The sequence below is a fragment of the Amphibalanus amphitrite genome, unplaced genomic scaffold (genome assembly GCF_019059575.1).
Source record: "Amphibalanus amphitrite isolate SeventyFive unplaced genomic scaffold, NRLGWU_Aamphi_draft 000205F_arrow, whole genome shotgun sequence".
NCBI classification, from domain to species: Eukaryota; Metazoa; Arthropoda; class Thecostraca; order Balanomorpha; family Balanidae; genus Amphibalanus; species Amphibalanus amphitrite.
Window position 1 is genome coordinate 597,289 of NW_024881700.1, and position 19,259 is coordinate 616,547.

The window sequence follows — 19,259 nt, forward strand, 5'->3', positions numbered from 1 at the left end:
CCGTGAGAACGGACACATATCGCCGGTTTTATGCGCCATTAGCCGGGTTTGGCAGCGGCGGCGGCCGTAGCTGCGCTCCATCTGGGTCAGTGCCGGGGGCGATCACCGGCAGGGCGGCGGGGCGGAGCCGGCGGCGGCGGCCACACGCCGGCACCGGTCACCGAGGAGTGGCCGCTGCAGCCGTCCGCATTACCATCTGAATGGTCACCGGCCGGCGGCCAGCGCCTCGGTGACGCCGTCAGCGGCCAGTCACTGCCTGCAGAGCTCGAGCCAAGCCGCGGCTTCTCCGTCACACACTGAAGGACGGAGCGGGAAAGGCGCTAAGCCGTCCGTGTCAGTCGATGGGAGATCTCCGCCCATCTCCGCCCATGATCCCGGCTGATATTTGGTAATGTGAACCGGTAACGAGCGACTCGTGCCGCCGAGACGGACCGACGGACGGGCGGTATCGGATTTTCATCAGGTAACATTGGCCGTCTATATCCGAACTCCATCAGGTAACCTTGGCTGTGTGAGAGGCTTAAAAGGCTTGAAAGGCTCTCCTGACCGGTACTTGCCCTATAGCACGGACCCGCTCCCACCTCTCAGAACACAGCTCAGCCCCCGTGCCGCTCCCCGCAGAACCGTGGGCGGCCATCCCCGTATGGAGAGCGGCACACCCACCTCTCAACCACCCACCGGGTCGCACCGAGCCAGCCTCGGCCGCCGCAGTGTGGAACCCTCAGCTCCCCAGTGATCTGTCGTCCCAGTTCCCACTGCACCGTCCAAGTAATGACGGACGAAAGGCTAGCAATCGACCAACAATCCTGTCCTTCTGTGACGGCGTTTAGTGGCCTTCACCGTCGTCGTCCGGCGGCCGCCCAGAGTCGATATCGACAACCCGCTCGATCGGCAGCGGCGACTGACCGGGCGGGATATGAACCAGCAACCAGGATATGAGGCTGTGACTGGGTCGAGCACAGACCTCTGTACACCATAGATATGAACATAGATATGAGCCTGTGATCAGGCGGGCTATGAGCCCCTGATAGGATCACAGGGAGCCTTGTAGGCAGTAATCTCCCCCGAGCCGACGCCTACAGCTGCTCCCAGGTACTCACAATGGTACCCAAAAATAACCCGCTCGGCTGAGCCATTTAACAGCCGGGCCGAGCTTGTTTCGTAACAGAATAGCCGCTCGGCGCAGCCTTCAATTGAAATAGCTGGCTCGCAGTGTTCAATGGGAGTGAGCGTTCCTGGTCGGTCGAGAATGACGTCAGACGCAGCAGCTCTTTGCCAACCGGAGAGCGGCGCCGGCGGCGGTGCAGCTGTGATGTGAACTGCGAGCTCAGCCGGCGGCCGGACGTCAGCGCTCAGAACAAAAGGCCGCCACCGGGGCAGCAGCCCGAATCGGCCACTAGAAACGTAAACTCCGTGAGCGCCGACCGAAAATAGCGCCGGTCACGGTAGAGAGGGGGCGTTCGGCGCACCCTGGGGGCCGCTGAGTCAGCCGCGGACGGCGGCGGCTCGTTGCAGAGTTATCGGCAGAGCAGCCCTGTTTATCGGGCCGCCCTCCGATAAACTGACGACGCCGAGCCGAAGACAGACGGACCGCCGACCGGGCCGCGGGATTTCACCGACCAAATCCGTCCGACGGACATCGGAACAAAGCCTCACCGGCACAGGAACAAAGCTTCACTGACACGGGAACATCACGGCATCGAGAGTCAGTCTTACGTCACCGTCATCAGCCCCTACGGGGACCGGGCGCCGCCCGTCCGCGCGGGCGGACCGGTCCGGCCCGCAGAGGCCGATCTTGGTCGGATCGTAACGCCTACACGACTAGGGGAACCCGAACACGAGTCCCATGAACGCCTACCAGCGGCGCACGAACCGAGACGCGAACACTCTCGGCGGCCACCGATAGTTACCCGCCCACCTATGAATCTATTGCGTCTCTTATCACCCAAACGACCACTTCAAACAGCCCACAATCTTGCGAAATTCGTTCTTGAAAGCCACCGATAAAATCTCAACTCAATTAAAATGCACACCTGTCGCCCTTTGTAGGCCAATTAGCCACGCCCCGTCATAACCAGAAATCCATTACATCTCCTAAAACAGCGCACCAGACGGCACGCGACAGCGCTCTCACTGCCGTTACACCATCTCAACCAGTACCGCCGCTCCGCCAGGGCTCAGCAGGCACGCTGACGGTCTCGCCGGGCTCTACCGATTCTGGAGAGCAAGACCGACTCCGTTCACGCTTCACCACGCTCCATTCACGGCCCAGCGCTCGCGACGCACGAACACGGAGTCAGTCGATTCGTCAGAGCGGCGCACAGGAGGTCGGCAGCTCACAGAGAGCGGCAGTCGCTATAGGGTCCCGCGCGCCGTTCAGAACACCTTACCCAGGTGGGCTAACGATCCAGGGACGGGACGTAATCAGCGGGTGGGCTAGGAGAAGCGATGGAGTGTACCCAAGATCGGCCCAGTCGGCCCTAGTTTGAGTGATGGTCTGAGATCCGAGAGAGACCGGTCATACCGGGCGTGGCGAAACGGACCGAAACCGAGAGAGGAATGGAAAGGAACGAGGAGACAGACACACACGGGACTGGGTCGGGAGAAACGGACTGGACCGGACGGGTTGGGTCCGGACAGACAGGACCGACCGAGAAAACGCAGCCACAGCTATGCCGAGTCGGAACAGGAACGAGTGCGGTGAGCCAAGGCAGCCACGCGTCTAGCAGAACATTTTCTTCCCTTGCCATTCCGTGACATTTCAGAGCTGGGCTGACCGTACCGGGCACGTCCAGCCGTTCTCGAACCGTAGCTGCTCAGCGATTACCTCGGCACCGGCCGTGCACCGTGCGGGTCACGCTGGCCGAACAGTGATCGTGAGCGTGCACAGGTCCCCAGGAACGGTTACCGTGCACGGCTGAATCACCGCCCGGTGACAGTGGCGGTGCCCCGAGCAGTCACCAGGTGTCACCGTGACCGTTGGCGTGCGTGTGGATAGCACGGTGATTGTGTCATCCAGTACCACCCGCCCGTCCGGCTACCTCTGAGCAATGAGTATTCAGCGCAGGGTGCGGCCGCGCCTGGCCACCCACTAGACCAGAGAGGATGGAGACAGATCAGTTATGACATGGAGATCGGGGCGGGGCGTGAGGGCGATAGGTAGGACAGGGCGGCCTTGTCCCGACAGGAAGACCTTCAGCACACCGCCCAGTACAGTTGTTAGGGAGATAAGTAACTAGCGCTCGGCTCACTAAGCCCCGGGAAGGCATTGGCTTCTGACGTCTGTCGAGTTAATCAGGATTGCCGTGAGGATTTCTTCCGTGAGGATTGCCGTGAGGATTTCTTCCACTCGTGAGTCAAGATCCACCCAGTAGGCAAAAACTAAAGACACCCTAGTCAAGGCAAAGCTTCATCAAGGACAGGCAGGCCGGCACTCCACAAAGCCTCTCACAAAACACGGAAAAGCGCCATTTCCAGCGAAGCGCGATCACGATACGGAAGTGACCCGACCGAGGCGCGGTGGGAACTTCCCCAGAAGCGGTGACCGGATGGAGTGCCTGCCGTGACGGGCCTATCCGGCCGTCCGGCGCGGCCACAGCCGCTGACGGAGGGCGGTCTGACAGCTGGCCTGACGGCCGCCGGCGCCCCGCCCCGGCCCTCAGGGCGGCACCTGGTCCCAGCACGGGCCCAACACCTTATACGGAGCGGCGGCGGTTACCACACCTTGACCGCGGCCGGCGGCGAACGCACACCCGACACGCACCGAGCACACGCCCGCGGCTCGGCGTGACGACCTTGCAAGTTACACAAGCGCCCCGAGCTGCTGCGGGGTAAAGTGGTTGGGTTTCCAAGCACCAAAGGATACCGAGACATTGAGCGAGTTTCAAGTTGCCTGCAGCATAGAAACCACAGGAAACATGTTCTTCAGTTACCGGGGCCTTCGCCATAATGAAGCGAGTGTGCCATCCGAGCCATGGTGGGTTAACAACGGGATATGCCGCGCCTCACTCTTTAATACAGAGCTGGTTGCGAACAATTTTCAGATCGACCGCGCTCTATCACGACTCCAATACCGACCTGGTGACGATGCTGCCGCGTCGCTCCACCTTCACACGCCGTCCCGTTTTGTCGCGGTCCAGCGTGCGTGTCTTCTCATCCTCCAGTTTCCGCGCTATCTCGGGTCGCAGACTCCGGCGGTCCGTTTTGTCGCGATCGAGCGTTCTCGTGCCGGACTCCTCGAGTTTGAGGCCGGCGGCGCGTCCGGCCGGCGGCCGCTGGTCCAGCCGCTCCTGACTTAGACTACCCCGCCGGTCTTTGAAGCGCTCCTTGTCGAACAGTTTGAGGCGGGCGTCCCGCAGTCTGTCCAGCATTTCCGTACTGCCGCGGCGGTGGGCAGCTGCCTCAGCGGACAGCCGGTCGGCGAAGCTGCCGCGCCGCTCGAACGCCACCTTCTCCAGAGTCAGAGAGGAGCGGCGCGGCTCGCCCAGACCGAACATGGTCAGGTTCATTGTCTCCAGCGGCCGTCACGACCGCCGCCGAGCGCGACACGCACCGCTCGACACAACACGAACGGCCACCTCACGTCACGTCACCACGTCACGTCACTGTTCAGCTCAGCGCAGGGCAGCGCGCACGTCCTGCCAGCCCGACCGTCCGCGGCGCACTGGCGGCCGCCGCTGCCGCCGCCGCCGGCCGCCTGCCGGGCTGACCCGACCGGCCGGCCGGCGCGGCACAGGGGCACGGCGGTTCGGGTCGGTGGGGTGGCGTACACAGTCGCTGCTGGAGCTGACGACTACACAAACCACCGGACCGGGCTGGCAGGGTCACGGGCCGGGCGCGCCGGTCCAGTCTGTCACACCTGGGTCCTGCTACCGCCGCGAGAGGCACACTGCAGAGCAACGGTCAGGTCGGTCACGCGCCGCCTGTCAGATCGTCCATCCATCCAACGGTCCCTCTGTCACGGGACCGGACAGCGGACGGTGCACTGCAGCACCGGCCGGCCGTCCCTGATCGACCGCAGACGCTCCCGGGCGGCAGAGGCGACCGCGCACCAGCTCATGAATAACCAAACCCAATTCCCGAGCCAGCCGGCAATCCATTAGCCTGTGTTCCCCAAACAATCACGTCGCTGCTCTCCGTTCAGCGAGGCACGGCGCTGGCAGAGCAGAGGCGGTCCTACGGCCCAGTTCGCCAGCTCGGCTCGGCAGCGGCGCTGGCTTCATCCGGCCTACGCTAGGAGCCCCGGCCAGCTGGCGACCAGCCGGCGGCAGTGGCGGCGCACCTCGGCGCCAGTGTGTCACAATCGCCGCTGTAAGCTGCGACAGGTGCAGCCGGGGCCTTCCCGGTTCCAGCGGCCCACACGCGGGCACCAGCGGTGGTCACGAGCAGACAATGTGCCGTGACGCCGCGAGGCACGAATGACCACCGGCCGAGCCAGTGACGTGTGCCGGCCTCGGACCGAACCGCGCGTTTCGAGTGGTCGCTCGCACTTCCCGTCACGCGTTCCTATTGACCCGTACTGAAGTAACCCTGTTCACTGAAGGCGGCTGAGCGTTGCAATATTCTCTCAGCATTCCGCTCCCTTCATACGTCTAACATACCATCCGCCCGGCGGCTCGATCGGCCTTCATCACCCGGCCGATCTTTTACGAGGTCGTCTATCGGCGTCGGATATTAGCTCGGCGAAATACCGACACGTCAGGCGGCCGCTTGACGACGGCGACCGATGAGCTGAGGGCCTCGTCGGCACATTCCTGCAGCTGCAGCGGACAGGACGGGGTACCGACGGACGGCCGGCAGAGCAGCGCACCCGGAGGGCTCCCGAGAAATGGCCGCGTCCGTCGGCGCCCGTCGGTGATCGCTCAGGCCTTTGTCCGGTGCAGGCGGGTTGACTGGGACGTTGTGTCCCACTGCCAGCAGCATCGCTCAGGCGGACGTGGCGCCGCCACCGTGCGCCAGCACATTAGCAGCCGGCCGTCGGAAGTCGTCCGCCGCTCAACACCGCCCCTGTGACCCGAGCCGCTGACTCAGGAGGGTCGTTTGCGACCGACGCGACCTGTGATTCATGACCGAGTTGGCATCTCCAGGTCATCTGACTGTTTGCACTCCGAACTCTCCCCTCCCCACCGGTGCACCACAAACAGTTGCGCCCCCGCAAACACCGACACACTCTGACACAGGCGGCGGCGGGACGCACTCCCCGCGACGTGCCGTTTTTTGTGGTGTCTGCGGGCGGTGCGGCCGGTGTCACTCGGCGCAGTAGCTCCGGGACAACTGTGAACAGAAGCGCTGTTTGTCCGGGCCGCGCGTCTGGCCAGTATCACACCGAGTCGCAGCCACCGCCAGCGGAATCACATCGGAGCCCTGCCAAGACCAGACTCTGGCGCTCACAAATGCGGAAATTGCAATGGAGGGCGATGAAAAATTGATGCCGGGCATTCATCACGGTGAAATCATAATGCAATATCACGATCGTTCCCGAATCCGGAAGGTTAGGTAACGACTTTGGTAAAGCATTTAACGTCCGACAACCCTCTTCTCTAATTTGCTTTATCAATCATCATCAATCTGCCAACACTTTGCTATTTTCATTTATCGCTTTGTAACGTGTGATTAAGTAGTACGGCCGTGGCGCCAGCTAGGCACCGTTGTGGATTCACCGGGCGAGCTCCTTCTTAATCATTAGTGTGTCGGCACGGTACCCCGTCGCGTCAGGCGTGACAGGTCATATCCCGGGCCGACAGGGCATCCGTGAGGTGTGACAGGTCAGAGGTCACCGTGTCGGGTTCACCGGGTCCCGTTCGAGCCGCTCCACCACTCTGCCGTCCGCGTTGAGGCGCCGCGCTCCACCAGTCGGGCTGCCTCCGACTCACCACCCGACCCAGTCTGCATATCGGCACCAGCATCGGCGCGGAATACGCCTCGGCCGACGGCGGCGCCAGATGGCAGCGTTCGGGTCGCCTCTCGCCGCCGGCTCGGAGACATCTGTATTACCGCGCGCTGAATGACTGATGGCATAAGGTGCACCGCACGGCCCTGCCGACCGCTATATTTGGCCGGCCGGTGCCGACAGAAGAGCGGTCCGCACGCCTGGCCGGGCGATGTTGGTACGAAGCCGCCGTGTCGGCCGGACGCCACTTCATTGACGGCCTGCCAACACACACGTCACTCACGGACCGGAGCCGGAAACTCGGGCCGCCGCGCCGACCCCGCTCCTATCGTGGCTGCGCGGCGGTGCCAGGCCGCCGGCCGCCCGCGTGTGTCACTCAGGTGCGCGACGATGGACGCTGATGACCGGCCCACTCCTGGAAAGGCCCGGCCGTGTTAGATTGCCCGCCAGCGCGCCGCTGTCACTTGCTATTCAGCGACGCCCATGACAGATTGGCGCAGCTTCTGGCGACATCTGCGCCGCACCGGTCATCCAAGGCAGCATGCCGTCATTAATCAGCAGCGCACTGGGTGCCGAGTCAGGTGTTCGGTACGGGTTACTGAGCGGGTCGGACACAGCGGACCTGCTGCCGCCGCTGCTGGCCGCTCTGATACCATCGAGAAGCTGGCGTTCTACCGCGGCTACCTCCAGCCACCTGTCCCTGACCGGCCCGACAACGACCCACATCTAACACGGGTCCTCGTCGGCCGGTCCGGGTGAGGGGCCTGTCATCACGTGCCGCGCATGACGAGCGCTGCCGACAATGGAGCGCCTCCGGCGGCACTGCGCCGGCCCTCTCCAATAGGGCCACTGATTGCACGCGGTGGTGAAACCAGCCGGCGGCGGACGGCGGCGCTCTCCTCCCCTCTCTCGGTCGTCACGGCGCCGCTGTTCGGCGGCCGCCGCTCATACAGATGGCTCATTGTGCGGTCCGCTAGTCGACACGGCCGGCGAGGTTCCGTTCCCATCGCACGGCCTCGCCGCCGGGCATCCTCAGCACCGCGGCGAAACTGGCACGCGTCGACTACTTGACCTGTCTTCAGACTACTGCGGCAGCGCTTGGCAGGCCCGGATGGAGGGCCACCGGGGCCGGGCTGTCGCTGCAAGGTCACCACTGCCGACCTCCGGTGTGCCGCCGTTAGCGGCAGGTCACAGTCGCTGGAACTGCCACCGAATCACGCCCGTTTCCCGCGGGCCGGCCAGCGCGCGCCAAGCCAAACAGGCGTGACGTCGCGGCCGGCCGCGCGCCGACTCCTAAAGCCGCCAATCAAATAAGCGGGAGGTGCGCCTGTTTGTTTTCACGCGCGCCTCCGTCGACCAGAGACGACCGCACCAGCGGCGCTGCGGGCCGCTCGTGCTGACGTGCCGCCACCAATCACATGGCCGGTGAGGCCATTTCGCCGGCGCTCGGCGCTGCCACCCAGGCCGTCCGTCCGCCGGCGCCGGCCCACCCTCCTCGCCAGCCTCCAGTGACATCAGCGGCGGCCCTTCAGCGAACCCATCTCACCGCTCAGTCGCCACCCGGCGTCGGTCCGCCGCCAGTCGCAGCCCCGCCGACTATTCCTGGGAGAGGCCGAGTGACGCGCCCATCAGCGCTGACGGCCGCGTCAGTCGTCCCGGCGACGTCATCGGATGGCGGCGCCGGGGTGAAGGCGATGGAACGCGTCCAGGCGGCGGCGGCGCCGCTGGGGCGACTGCGGACACCACCGGTGCCCCTCCGCAGCGCAGTGCGCCGCTGACCTACTGGGGACAGACGCCAGGAGCTCCAGAGGCCGACCGGCCGCTCATGCATGTGTATTGTCCGGGCGGTACCAGGACATGTGTAGAACAAAACGAGTGATGTTCAGGTATCCGCTTAAGTATGCAACGCTAAAATATGCCTGGCATTTCAGAGTGACGCGCATAAACCTCAGGACAAGGGAAGTTATGGGTAGACCTTCACAAATGAACCAAAAACTCGGCGTACGGCTGATGTAGGTCGCTCCTCTGCAATAGCCCACTCCCGATACCTCAGCATGCAGCTGCGTGTCCGGCTGGACAAGGTGTGGCACGGGGGGTCTAACTGACCCAGACAAACAAGGCCACGACACGCAGGGGAGCGGCAGCAGCGCACACGAATCAGACGAGCAAGAAACAGACAGTGGCGCCCGGGAGCCGACAAAAACAGGCGGTAAACGCAGGTCGGGGAGAGAGAGAGAGAGAGAGAGAGAGAGAGAGAGAGAGAGAGAGAGAGAGAGAGAGAGAGAGAGAGAGAGAGAGAGAGAGAGAGAGAGAGAGAGAGAGAGAGAGAGAGAGAGAGAGAGAGAGAGAGAGAGAGAGAGAGAGAGAGCCGGGCCGACCTCCCCTGACAAGCCGGAGGTCGGGGTTCGTTATGCGGTAAGTCGGGGCCGCGCCCCTCCGACCGACCTGACCCGACCGACGTCCCACCGCGAGCGCCGGAACAAATTGCGCCTAATTGATGGCCGCCGGCTCAACAGGGCATTGATTTGTTATCGTCGAGTTTCCAGGCCACGTCAGGCCGGAAGACGAAACACCCATCCGCGGCGCGGCGCCTCGCACCAGCTATTGCGGTGCGGGGTTAAAGGGTCAACAGGCACCGCACATTACAGCGGGCAGGAACTGGAGCAACAGCCTTGATGATCAAACCGCAGACAATTTTAGACACTGCGGTTTGAACTGAAACCACCGCTCTGCCCAGCCACACCTGGGCCTCTGAGAAGGCCAGAGCGTCTCCCTGTGTGGTCCATGCGCGGCATCTCTGCGCTCGTCGCAATCGTCGCCGGTTGCCTCACCTCGCCGCGATCGTCTCCCGATGACCTTTGGCCGCGCACCGCGCCGAATAAGGAGCAGCGGCGCCGCGTGGCCATCAGCCCACACGATCACCAATATCGGGGCGCCTGACACACGCCGTGACCGGCATATACCGTCCGCCCGCGGGGCAGCGATCCGCCCGGCCAGTGTTACACCACTCACTGCACTCCATTCAGCCGGCCCTAATAAAACCCAACAGCGCGTCATTAATCGCGGACCCTGCTTTTGAAGAGACGGGGCGCTTGGGAGCTCTTCAATACCTAACGAAATTTATATCATACAATTTCTGAAGCGCTGCAGCGGGGTTGCCCAACACGATTTCCACGAAGTCATCCCACTACTCACAGCACGGGCACCCCACACAGGCAGAGAGGAAAGGGCTCCATCACCACTCTGTACTGGACGGGTCACTCTGCCACGATCCAGCCTCGAGTTATCAGGCTCTACTGACGACTGATTCCATTGTCCATCTAGAGATACTGGGTCGAGACACAGAACAACCGAGAGACTGTGACCAGGTCTCACGCGACGTTACCCGTTATCACGCCGTTATCCTGCCGTTCACGTGTCGTTACGGGCCGGCCGGCGCTATCCAAGTGGAGAGTGAAGCGGTCATCAGAAACCCAACGACTTCTGGGTATGCCCGGTGAGCCCACCGGCCGAGAGGAGTTCGGGAAACTACACAAGCCCAATTGTGTTCACACTCCAGGTGCGACCGAGGCGCCGAAATCCTTCCACTGAATAGATAACAAAGAACCATTGGAGCCCATTCTAAGAGAAACCCAAAACGGCGTCAGCCGTCACCTACCCTTCCAACCAGCATTCTTGCGCTCAAGACGACACAGATCTTGTTTGGCTACGACCTTTCACCTTACAGCTACCCCGTCACCCCAGTCTGGCATGCTGCCTCCCCAAGGCCGCCAGCGTTCCCTGGCGGGTCGCGAGGGGTCACTGGCGGCCACAGGGGGCGCTCGTACTTACTGGTCTCGCTCGCTGGAGCTGGCGAACAGTAGTTCGTAGATCTGAGGACCCACGTTCAGATTATGGAGGATGAAGAAGGCGCGTTTCTCTGTAACAGACGAGGGAGAGGGGTGTCAGCGGAGAACTGGGAGGGGTGGAGATGCTCTCGTGTGGGGGAGGCTGCGACGGACGAGGTAGTCAGAGCGATGGGATAAACAATGACAGAGGGGAGATGACGAATACTGACAGCCTATCGATGATAGACAAACCATTAGCTAACGAACAAACTGAATGACTCAAGGTGTTAATAATATATGGAAGTAACACGCAACTGATAATTCTTCAAAACCGAAACATAAATACATCTACAGAGACGATAACTCAAAGAGAGGGTCAGACTTAGCATGACAGGCACATCGAAAAGAAGAAAAAATATCCGTTTAACACTCGCAACAGATAGTTACCTATCACATTCATTCAAATACACACGCACCGTAACCGCGTTTCTCCTATCCCAGGTCCAACCCGGCACCATCCCGCCTACCCGCCTTCCCCATTAGCTATACACCACGACACAGTCCGTCCTTCGGTCAGGTGACAAACGGCCCTCTCGAGAGAAGCCTGACGCCTCCCGGTGGGAGCGACCGCGAACGAAGTACTAGGGACAGCCGCCAGCGACACAGACACCATTACTCATGCACTGCCACCGGACCGGGCGCGTGTGGGGGCTGTCAGGTCGGCCGGGTACAGTGCGTATGGGGGCTGTCAGGTCAGCCGGCCACCGAAATGCGCCCCGCACGACCCCATGACAATACCATAGGATGTGGAAAGAGGTGATTACCAGAGTAAAGCACAAACTTGGAAATCCCATTGTAACAAGTTGATTTGTTATGAAAGAGCGCCAGTCCAGCTACGCAGTAATACCGTTGGGGATTCTCGTCCACCGTCCAGCCCGGGTGGCGAGTCTCCTAGCACGCTCCGTTGGCAGTGGCCGGGGCCAGTGACGGCATGCCACGGGGTACACCGTACACACATTTGCGGACAATGACAGCATCCACATACAAACACGCGCCATACAAACAAATGACGGAGAACTGAAGATGGAGCAATCATAAACCATAACACGAACAGGGACTGGTCAACTGACACGTACCACTGACTGCTAGTTCTCTCCACCTTCTCCCAGTCCCGTCCTATTCTCACCTGTGGCCATTGGTCGTACGAGGATGTTCTCGTTTTTGACGATGGGACTGATCTCCCGCCCGGTCACGGTGTGGAATTTGAGCACGTATTTGTCGTCCTGTTTCTGCAGTAGCACGATAAACTCCTCCAGCAGGATCATGTGCAGCTCCACGTGCTTGCCCTTGTTACTGAACTTCCACATAACAGGCCCCTCGTGTACCATCCGGTACTTGGTGAGGTCCAGCCTCTGTGGCAGGACAGAGTTCCAGTCACGTCACACACATCTCTGTGTGCACTGTGCAGTCTAGGTGGGCACAGTAACAGACTAGATACAGGACCCAGCGAAGCGCTATTCAGAAACGCGATCTGAATGCACACATGCACACATCGGCAAGGACGTTTGAGTGTCCCAGGACTACTCCAAGCAGCGATTTCCTTCGTCTACTCACGCCGTTGAACTCGTTGACGATGGGGTTGTCGACGCGGCTGAAGCCGTTCTGTTCCAGCTTGTTCTGGATCTCGACTAGCCGCTCGTGCCGCTCCGTCTCACCCTTGACCTGGGGCGGAGAAAAGAGGTCACCAGATGATATTGGAGGTCACCACACGTCAACAGGGGTCCACTAACAAAAGACATCACATACAGAAATAACACAATCATTGCAACAATCCAGACCGATAAGATCACCATTTTGTTAAAAAAAAATATCACCACACACCAGCTTGCTAAGTCTGGTAAACCCACCCGCCTTCGCCAGCCCATCTTAGCCCGACAGATGCAGTAGCCACCACGATCGACTACAGAACTGGGCCGATTGCCGACACACTGCCCACCACCGTCCTCACGACAGCGGCACCCAAAACCAGCCCAGCCACATGGCCGTCCAGGCGACAACCGAGCCGACAACCGGTTCCTTGCCAGACCCTCGCCATGCATATTCCATGTCGGTAATTGTCGCCGCGACTGGCCAGGCGCGAACTTTTCAAAGGACGTTCATATAGTCGTACCGTGGACGGAGGAAAACTGGGCCGTGATTCATACAGGCACACTCACTTTTCAAGGCGTTTCTATTTGTCAAATTGGCCGTCGCTGCATTTGGAAAGTTTCCTTAATCGGCGTGGTAAGTCGCCGTGATGTTAGTTACCATGGAAATTCCGGTCGCCCCATGCTGTTCAACGAAGTGAGACAGCTGCTCTGGCGCTCATATAATGATTATCAATGCCAAACCCACCTTATATAGCACTGATCTACTCAAACCAACACCTGTGCGCATGAAAAATTAGGCCAGTTAGATATAACTAAGCTAAGTTCATTCATGTAAGTTCACTCTCCGGCTCACTCCTGACAGATCGCTTTCCTCCCACCAATATCCCGCTACGTCACCCACCCAGCCTCCCATCTTTCTTCACCCCTCTCCCATCCCTTGCCTGTTGCGCGCTCTCACCTTGTTGACATGCTCCAGGATGGCCTTGCTCTTCTCACAGCAGCGCAGTACGAGCGCGTGGTCCTCGGAGCCTCTCACGGTGTACTTGGCCAGGTTGGTCAGCAGCAGCGGATACTTGGTCAGCCGCTGCATGGCCGTCGGCAGGATGTCCTTAAGCTGCAGTCGTCGGCAGACCGGATCGCTCTCTGCCTCCGCCAGGAACGCCGCCAGCCGCTGGTCGCGCTTCTGGAGGGTTTTCAGCTTCTCCAGCGCGATCGACTGACACCGGCAGAAGGCGGCCGCTGCTGTCTTGAAGCTCTCGCCCTGTTCGCCTTCGAACTGAAGAGGGAAGATGGACAGAGGTCAGTCAAGGCCGGGTAGAGACGGCCCGGGGCGGGGCCAGGCCTGGCGCCCGTGGGCGATTTTCCTCACCAGTTCCCGGTAACCATACGGCGTGTAACGGGTATCAGACCGCCAAAGGACACGAATGACCGGGCGATACTGACAAACGAGTTCAATATCAGAGACGATAGAGTGTGATTGGACAGAGTGGAAACGATAAGAGATGGACGGCGTGAACAAAGGGAAGCTAGGTTCTATAGCATACTGTCAGAATATATCAGCTTGACGATATTAACGACTAAAAGACGGGATTCAGCGCAGGGAGAACAAACTTTCCGAGAGGCTCAGTAGGCCCACACAGTCCCGGTGGGGCCAGCATGGTGTAGCGGTATTGCGTTCCATGAGATAATGGCTCAACGTATGGTAATACTGAGCTGGCTAGAGAAGCACAATCCCGTGTCCCAGCTAGCAAAACAAACTAAGTGATTACCATCAGTGTCTGGGGGATGGGAGAGGCAACAAATCGCCCGCAGCTCACCATGTTGACGAGAATGTCGCCGACTTTCTCCATCATGGGGTCCTCCTTCTGCCGCTTCTTCATTGCCGCGTTAAACCTCGAGTGAATCTCCAACAATTCTTCGAGGTTACCTGAGAAGGAGCGTATATAGCGATCAGCATTACAGGCAACACAACCTTTCAGCAGCGTTAGTGAATGCAAGAGACCCAGTGAAACAAGACACCTCATGTGGTAATAGTTCTAGCGATTGTTGCGCCAAGTCATCCCTGAATGCTAGCACTCCTCACGACCATCCTGTTCCCGAGACTAGCTAATTACTGAAGGGAGACCACTTACCGAACAGCAGGTTGATGTCGTTGGGTTGCAGAATGTTGAGGTTGATCATCGGCCGATTAAACAGATGAACCAACACCTTCAGATTTCGAACGTGGGTTCGTTCTGTGTGGAACAGCTCTGAAAAAGACACAGTCACAGGTTATTGGCACTGCAGACATATCTAAAACTTTTAAAAGCTGCAATTGAGTAAACTTCTAGTCAAATAAAACTTGCTTCGGGCAAGAATGCGGTTAGGTGAGTCTGTTTTCTGTCAGGCTAGGAAAGACCCACTTATTTTTGTGATGCCAACCGCCGAAATTATAAGTGAAACCATTCTTCGGGAAAATCCTAGATACAATTTGTTATTCATTCAGTGTAGTTTCACAAACAAACACCAAGCTTAGTTAAGCAAATAAAATGCAAAAAAAAGACCACCCTGCCAAAATTTCCACAACAAGAGATCATGTTCCGGCTCCCGGTGGGACGTAGGTAATTAACGTGGGACCCCGGTTCAACTCCCAGCTGTGTGCCGTGTGCCCGACAGCACACCCTACTCGGTCGACCCTGTGTGCACGCGGTGTCCCATGGGGAGGTAGAAGGCCACGGCACAGACCGTCAAGGCAATGGCCGGCTACAAGACGGAGCGGAACGCGACTCGACCACCCCTCATCTCCAAACGGAACCAATACCATTCCTTGATACGACGGTTATCCTGTGGAGGCCATCGGATTTCTGACTACGAAAAAACTACATCAAAGGCAGGCTTAGCATGAAAGACGACGTGCGTAGAACCTTCCGGAATCGCAAGCTCACAAAGTTACCTAGACCCACTCTCTCCCTATCCCTGTATGTACGAGCACTCGCTACCGCAGTTTTGCATCAGCGTTTCCGCCGGCCTTTCCCATATGTGTCGCACCGATCGATGAGTGATAGGGTCTCCATCAGGTACGGGTCGCCACTGCGGGGAGTACGGGACAGCTCTCAGTGTGATAACGGACAGCGGTACGGATGGACCCGGTCACTTACTGCTCCTCTTGTGCTAGGGATGAACGCAGCGGCTAACACTACCCCAGTGACACTCCGATCCAGCCCACACCCACACCCACGCCCACACACACACAGACAGACATACAGACGGAGTCACACAGAGCGGCGGAAGCAATATCTGCCCACCGCCGACATTCCACCAGGCAGTGGCGGTACAGAGCCGAACCTATCGCCATCGGGAAGCCACGGGGGTCGTGGGAAGAGACGTAATTGAGCGCTTCGCCTAAGAGGCGTATTCATATAACAGCCAAACACCAATTTTCCGGGGCAATACACAAATCTGATCACTGTTCAGAATCATGTTAACGCTCCTCCTGTAACGTCAATCAGACCGCAGCGTCAACAGAACTAATGGAACCATATCTAACAGCCCACAGGTCACAGCATGACTGACATCGAAACTACCCGAAAACCGCTAGTAGTTCTTCTGTGGTTATTTTTGCATGCATAGATGTTTGCCTAACGTCAAAATAAGCACTAGCTTTTTGCATAAAAACGCGTTTAATATTCAATTCCTGGATGACACACCATGCTGACTTCTGAATCCACTGCCAATTGGCCACCTACGCAAAACGCTTTGTCAGAGGCCTGCTGTCAGCTCTAAATATGAAGCTCAATATCAGGCGTCATAAATCGTAATGACGCTGCCACCAGCCCAATGCGGCTGCGCCCGGTCAAAACCGGTCGGCGACCGCCACCAAAAGCGTGCAGTACCACGCCCGTCTCCGTCCCGGCACTCCCCCTGCTCCTAGTCAGGAGATGTATCGAATAATAAAACAGCCGGGGCCATCTGTTGCAGCTATTGATGAGGCTGCCCGCATTGTTATATCTTGGTCATTCATCGTAACACATACAAACAACGTAATCGGGCTGTGAGGATGTCTGGTGCATTCAGCACAGTCAGACCCATTCACTGGAAACAAAACAAGCTGCTTCAAAATGATTCCGGGTAAATGCTACCAATAAATATGTATCAAGAACACTAAGAATAGTACAGAACATGAATGAGCCCCAAAACTTGAAAAAAGACACGACGACTAGCGCAATATTTTGTTGCCTAGTCGCACAGCTTGGTCAAAGCTCGCTACCACACCTATAACGCGTTCTCTACCCCCCTCTCCCACACACACACTACGACAGTGTTTCTCACCGTTGACGACATCGAGCCGCTGTTTCTCCTTGGGCCGGAGGTGGCGGCGCGTCTCGGCGTCAATGGAGCGCTGCCAGTCGGGTGGGTCGGCGTCCACCTCCATATCCGAGTCCCAGCCGGGTGTGCCCTCTGCCAGGGTGCCGGCCACCCGGCCCCCCACCGACACCGTGTCCAGAGACGCCGACGGGCTCTCCTGGCTGTGGGGCCGAGAATACAGGGGTCAGAATGGGTGCGGGGTGAATAGCAGGGGTCAGACTGGTTTGGGGTAGAACACAGGCAGTACACTGGCTATGGAACAGGTCACAAGGCCAGACTGGCTTTGGGGCGGATAGCAAGGTAATCTATAAAAACAGTCAGGAACACAGAACAGCAAGATTGGCTGGAGCTCACAGAGAGTCAGACTGGATGCAAACTGCAAAAACACACCAGTGGGAGTGGTAGTATCACGTAACCCGACAGGGTGTCAACTGTCATGTCAGGGCTCCAGTGGATTATATACGCTGCACATGGAGCCGTAACAGCTCTCCTGACCGTATGAAGACTAAAAACGCATTCACAAAGTGAGCTTCGATCCACACAGTGTGTAGAAAAGCGACGAAAGCCGTACATCGATCTGCGACATCGTGTTACACGCATTCGATACATGTACGGCGCATGTATGGGTGGCAGCTCAGCATGATCGCTAAGCCTGGGGTTGGATTAGCGATGCGATGACGCGATGACGATCCAGCCGCCCAGGCAGCGGTCCATCATGACAGGCTGACTCATGAGGTCCGTTCAGTGACCATGGGTGTCGATCCAGGGGACCACCCACACGCAGAACATCGCTGTTAAACACCGCAATGACATAATGTAGACAGGATGATGTCTCCGTAGGAAAGGCATACGGTCGGTCGCCTTGTCACGCCGTCAGGTCGATTTTCTGTCTGTATACGCGCCGTTCGTAGGCCCACAGACTGACGCGCTGCGCCGCTTGGTCACGCCGCGCGATGGCGCCCCTCCCGCTCATCAGGGCAGCTCTAAGTCTGTGGGATTTATCCTGCCGACAGCCTGGCGCGCCGCCAGTGTCCCCAGCTCCGCCCCCGCTCTGAGCTGACCTTTACGAGCTGCACTCATCACAACCGGCGGCGGCAGCGCGGCCGGCCGTTTACCACCAATTGACAGCGGCACAGCCAGCCCGATCGCCGATCGACCTGATCCACATCAGCCAATTGATGGATTTCGGCCTCCTGGGACCACAAATCTCCCGGGGACGCGTCAGAGCCGATTGTCGAGCACTCGACGAGTAAGACCAACCGATACTGTCGTCCAATAGAGCCACACTGGACTGTCGATGCATCTAAAAAGATGTCGACTCAGCATGGGAGTGAGCTTCCAATGCCTAATCCTGCCAGATTATTGCAACGAAAACTGACGCACGTTAACCCGTTGGCCCGTCCGCCCGCTCACGTCTGTCCTTCCGGCGGCGGCTGCTGCGGTCCAGGCCGGTACCGGGAATCAATTGGGCATCATCTGGCTGCTGGCCTGCTCCAATATTTGCCGTCGGTCGACTGTCCAAACGGCCGTCCGCAGCGGCGCACACAGCCGCTGCGGTCCGCAGCGCGGGCTGGCTGCGATACGTGACAAACAGGCGGGCTGCAGGCCGGGAGCGACCCAGGCTGCAGTGGTCTGCATCAGTCTTCAAAAGTCATCAAAGCTTAATCACTTGTCGCGTTTCTATGTCAAGAGCAGCGATGTTTGGCCATTCAAACTTTGGGCTGCGGCCATTATCCTAGTACGTGACGGATTTCAGTCACTTCAGTCGCGTGAACGGCACTTCATTCATTCTAGAGGCACGTCGCGTAAATATATCTCGTGACGTAGGCGGCGGGATATTGGAGGTCGTAAAGACAGACCAAAGGCTCTGGAATTCAGCCGGTCACACAACACAACAAGCAGCGCTCATCACAGAAGACGTCTCGGATCCATTAGGTACCAAGTAAACAAACAAACCCTGCACTTGCATAAGTCACAATACACAATCCAAGTAGTCCGCATCAAGACCACACAGACAGAAATAACTTCGGATGGACAAGGAATGCTTATGGGGAAGGGAGTGCCCATGCCAACTTCTACGCTTAAAGCCATCACGCACCTGCTGAGCGACAGCTCTAATGACGCACGTCAGAATGATCCATTCTAATCGCCAGATGCCAGATCCTGGCCCACCAAAAATAGTGACCCGACATTCAACAGGCAATCTAGGCTAATACCTGCGCGAGCTGCGTCATTGCCAATGTCTTCTGGGATTCATTAAATGCATTCCTGGAGCTCAACCGAAATAGCCGCCAAGGTGGGGATCCTGGTCTTACATCACATACTAATGACGCATGGAACAGCCAGACCAAAGAACAATTCTTTTCTCCAACACCTCTCATTGGTCATCATCAGTCACATTGGACGCACATGTCTCCAGCGAGCGGGCTAACCAAGATCCTTCATTTCTCTTCTGTTCTGTTCCCGTGTGCAGGATATTCCGTGACTTCTGAGTCCGTCATCCATCCAGGCATTCCGCGACTCAGCTGTTTCAACCACGTAAACACCGGT

The 19,259-nt window shown here is 58.6% G+C and overlaps 1 protein-coding gene across 19 annotated transcripts in view; it reads right to left on the reverse strand.

Moving 5' to 3' along the window:
• The window catches only part of LOC122385013 (rho guanine nucleotide exchange factor 11-like), a 146,743-nt gene that overhangs the window by 7,714 nt on the left and 119,770 nt on the right, over positions 1 to 19,259 (reverse strand). For all 19 annotated transcript variants that reach the window (XM_043372943.1, XM_043372936.1, XM_043372940.1 and 16 more), the window contains 7 exons: positions 16,674 to 16,870; positions 14,498 to 14,614; positions 14,183 to 14,292; positions 13,324 to 13,641; positions 12,331 to 12,438; positions 11,903 to 12,128; positions 10,721 to 10,808 (listed from right to left, as the gene is read on the reverse strand). In XM_043372943.1, coding sequence (XP_043228878.1) covers positions 10,721 to 10,808; positions 11,903 to 12,128; positions 12,331 to 12,438; positions 13,324 to 13,641; positions 14,183 to 14,292; positions 14,498 to 14,614; positions 16,674 to 16,870 — 1,164 coding nt within the window. The remainder of the gene's footprint in view (positions 1 to 10,720; positions 10,809 to 11,902; positions 12,129 to 12,330; positions 12,439 to 13,323; positions 13,642 to 14,182; positions 14,293 to 14,497; positions 14,615 to 16,673; positions 16,871 to 19,259) is intronic.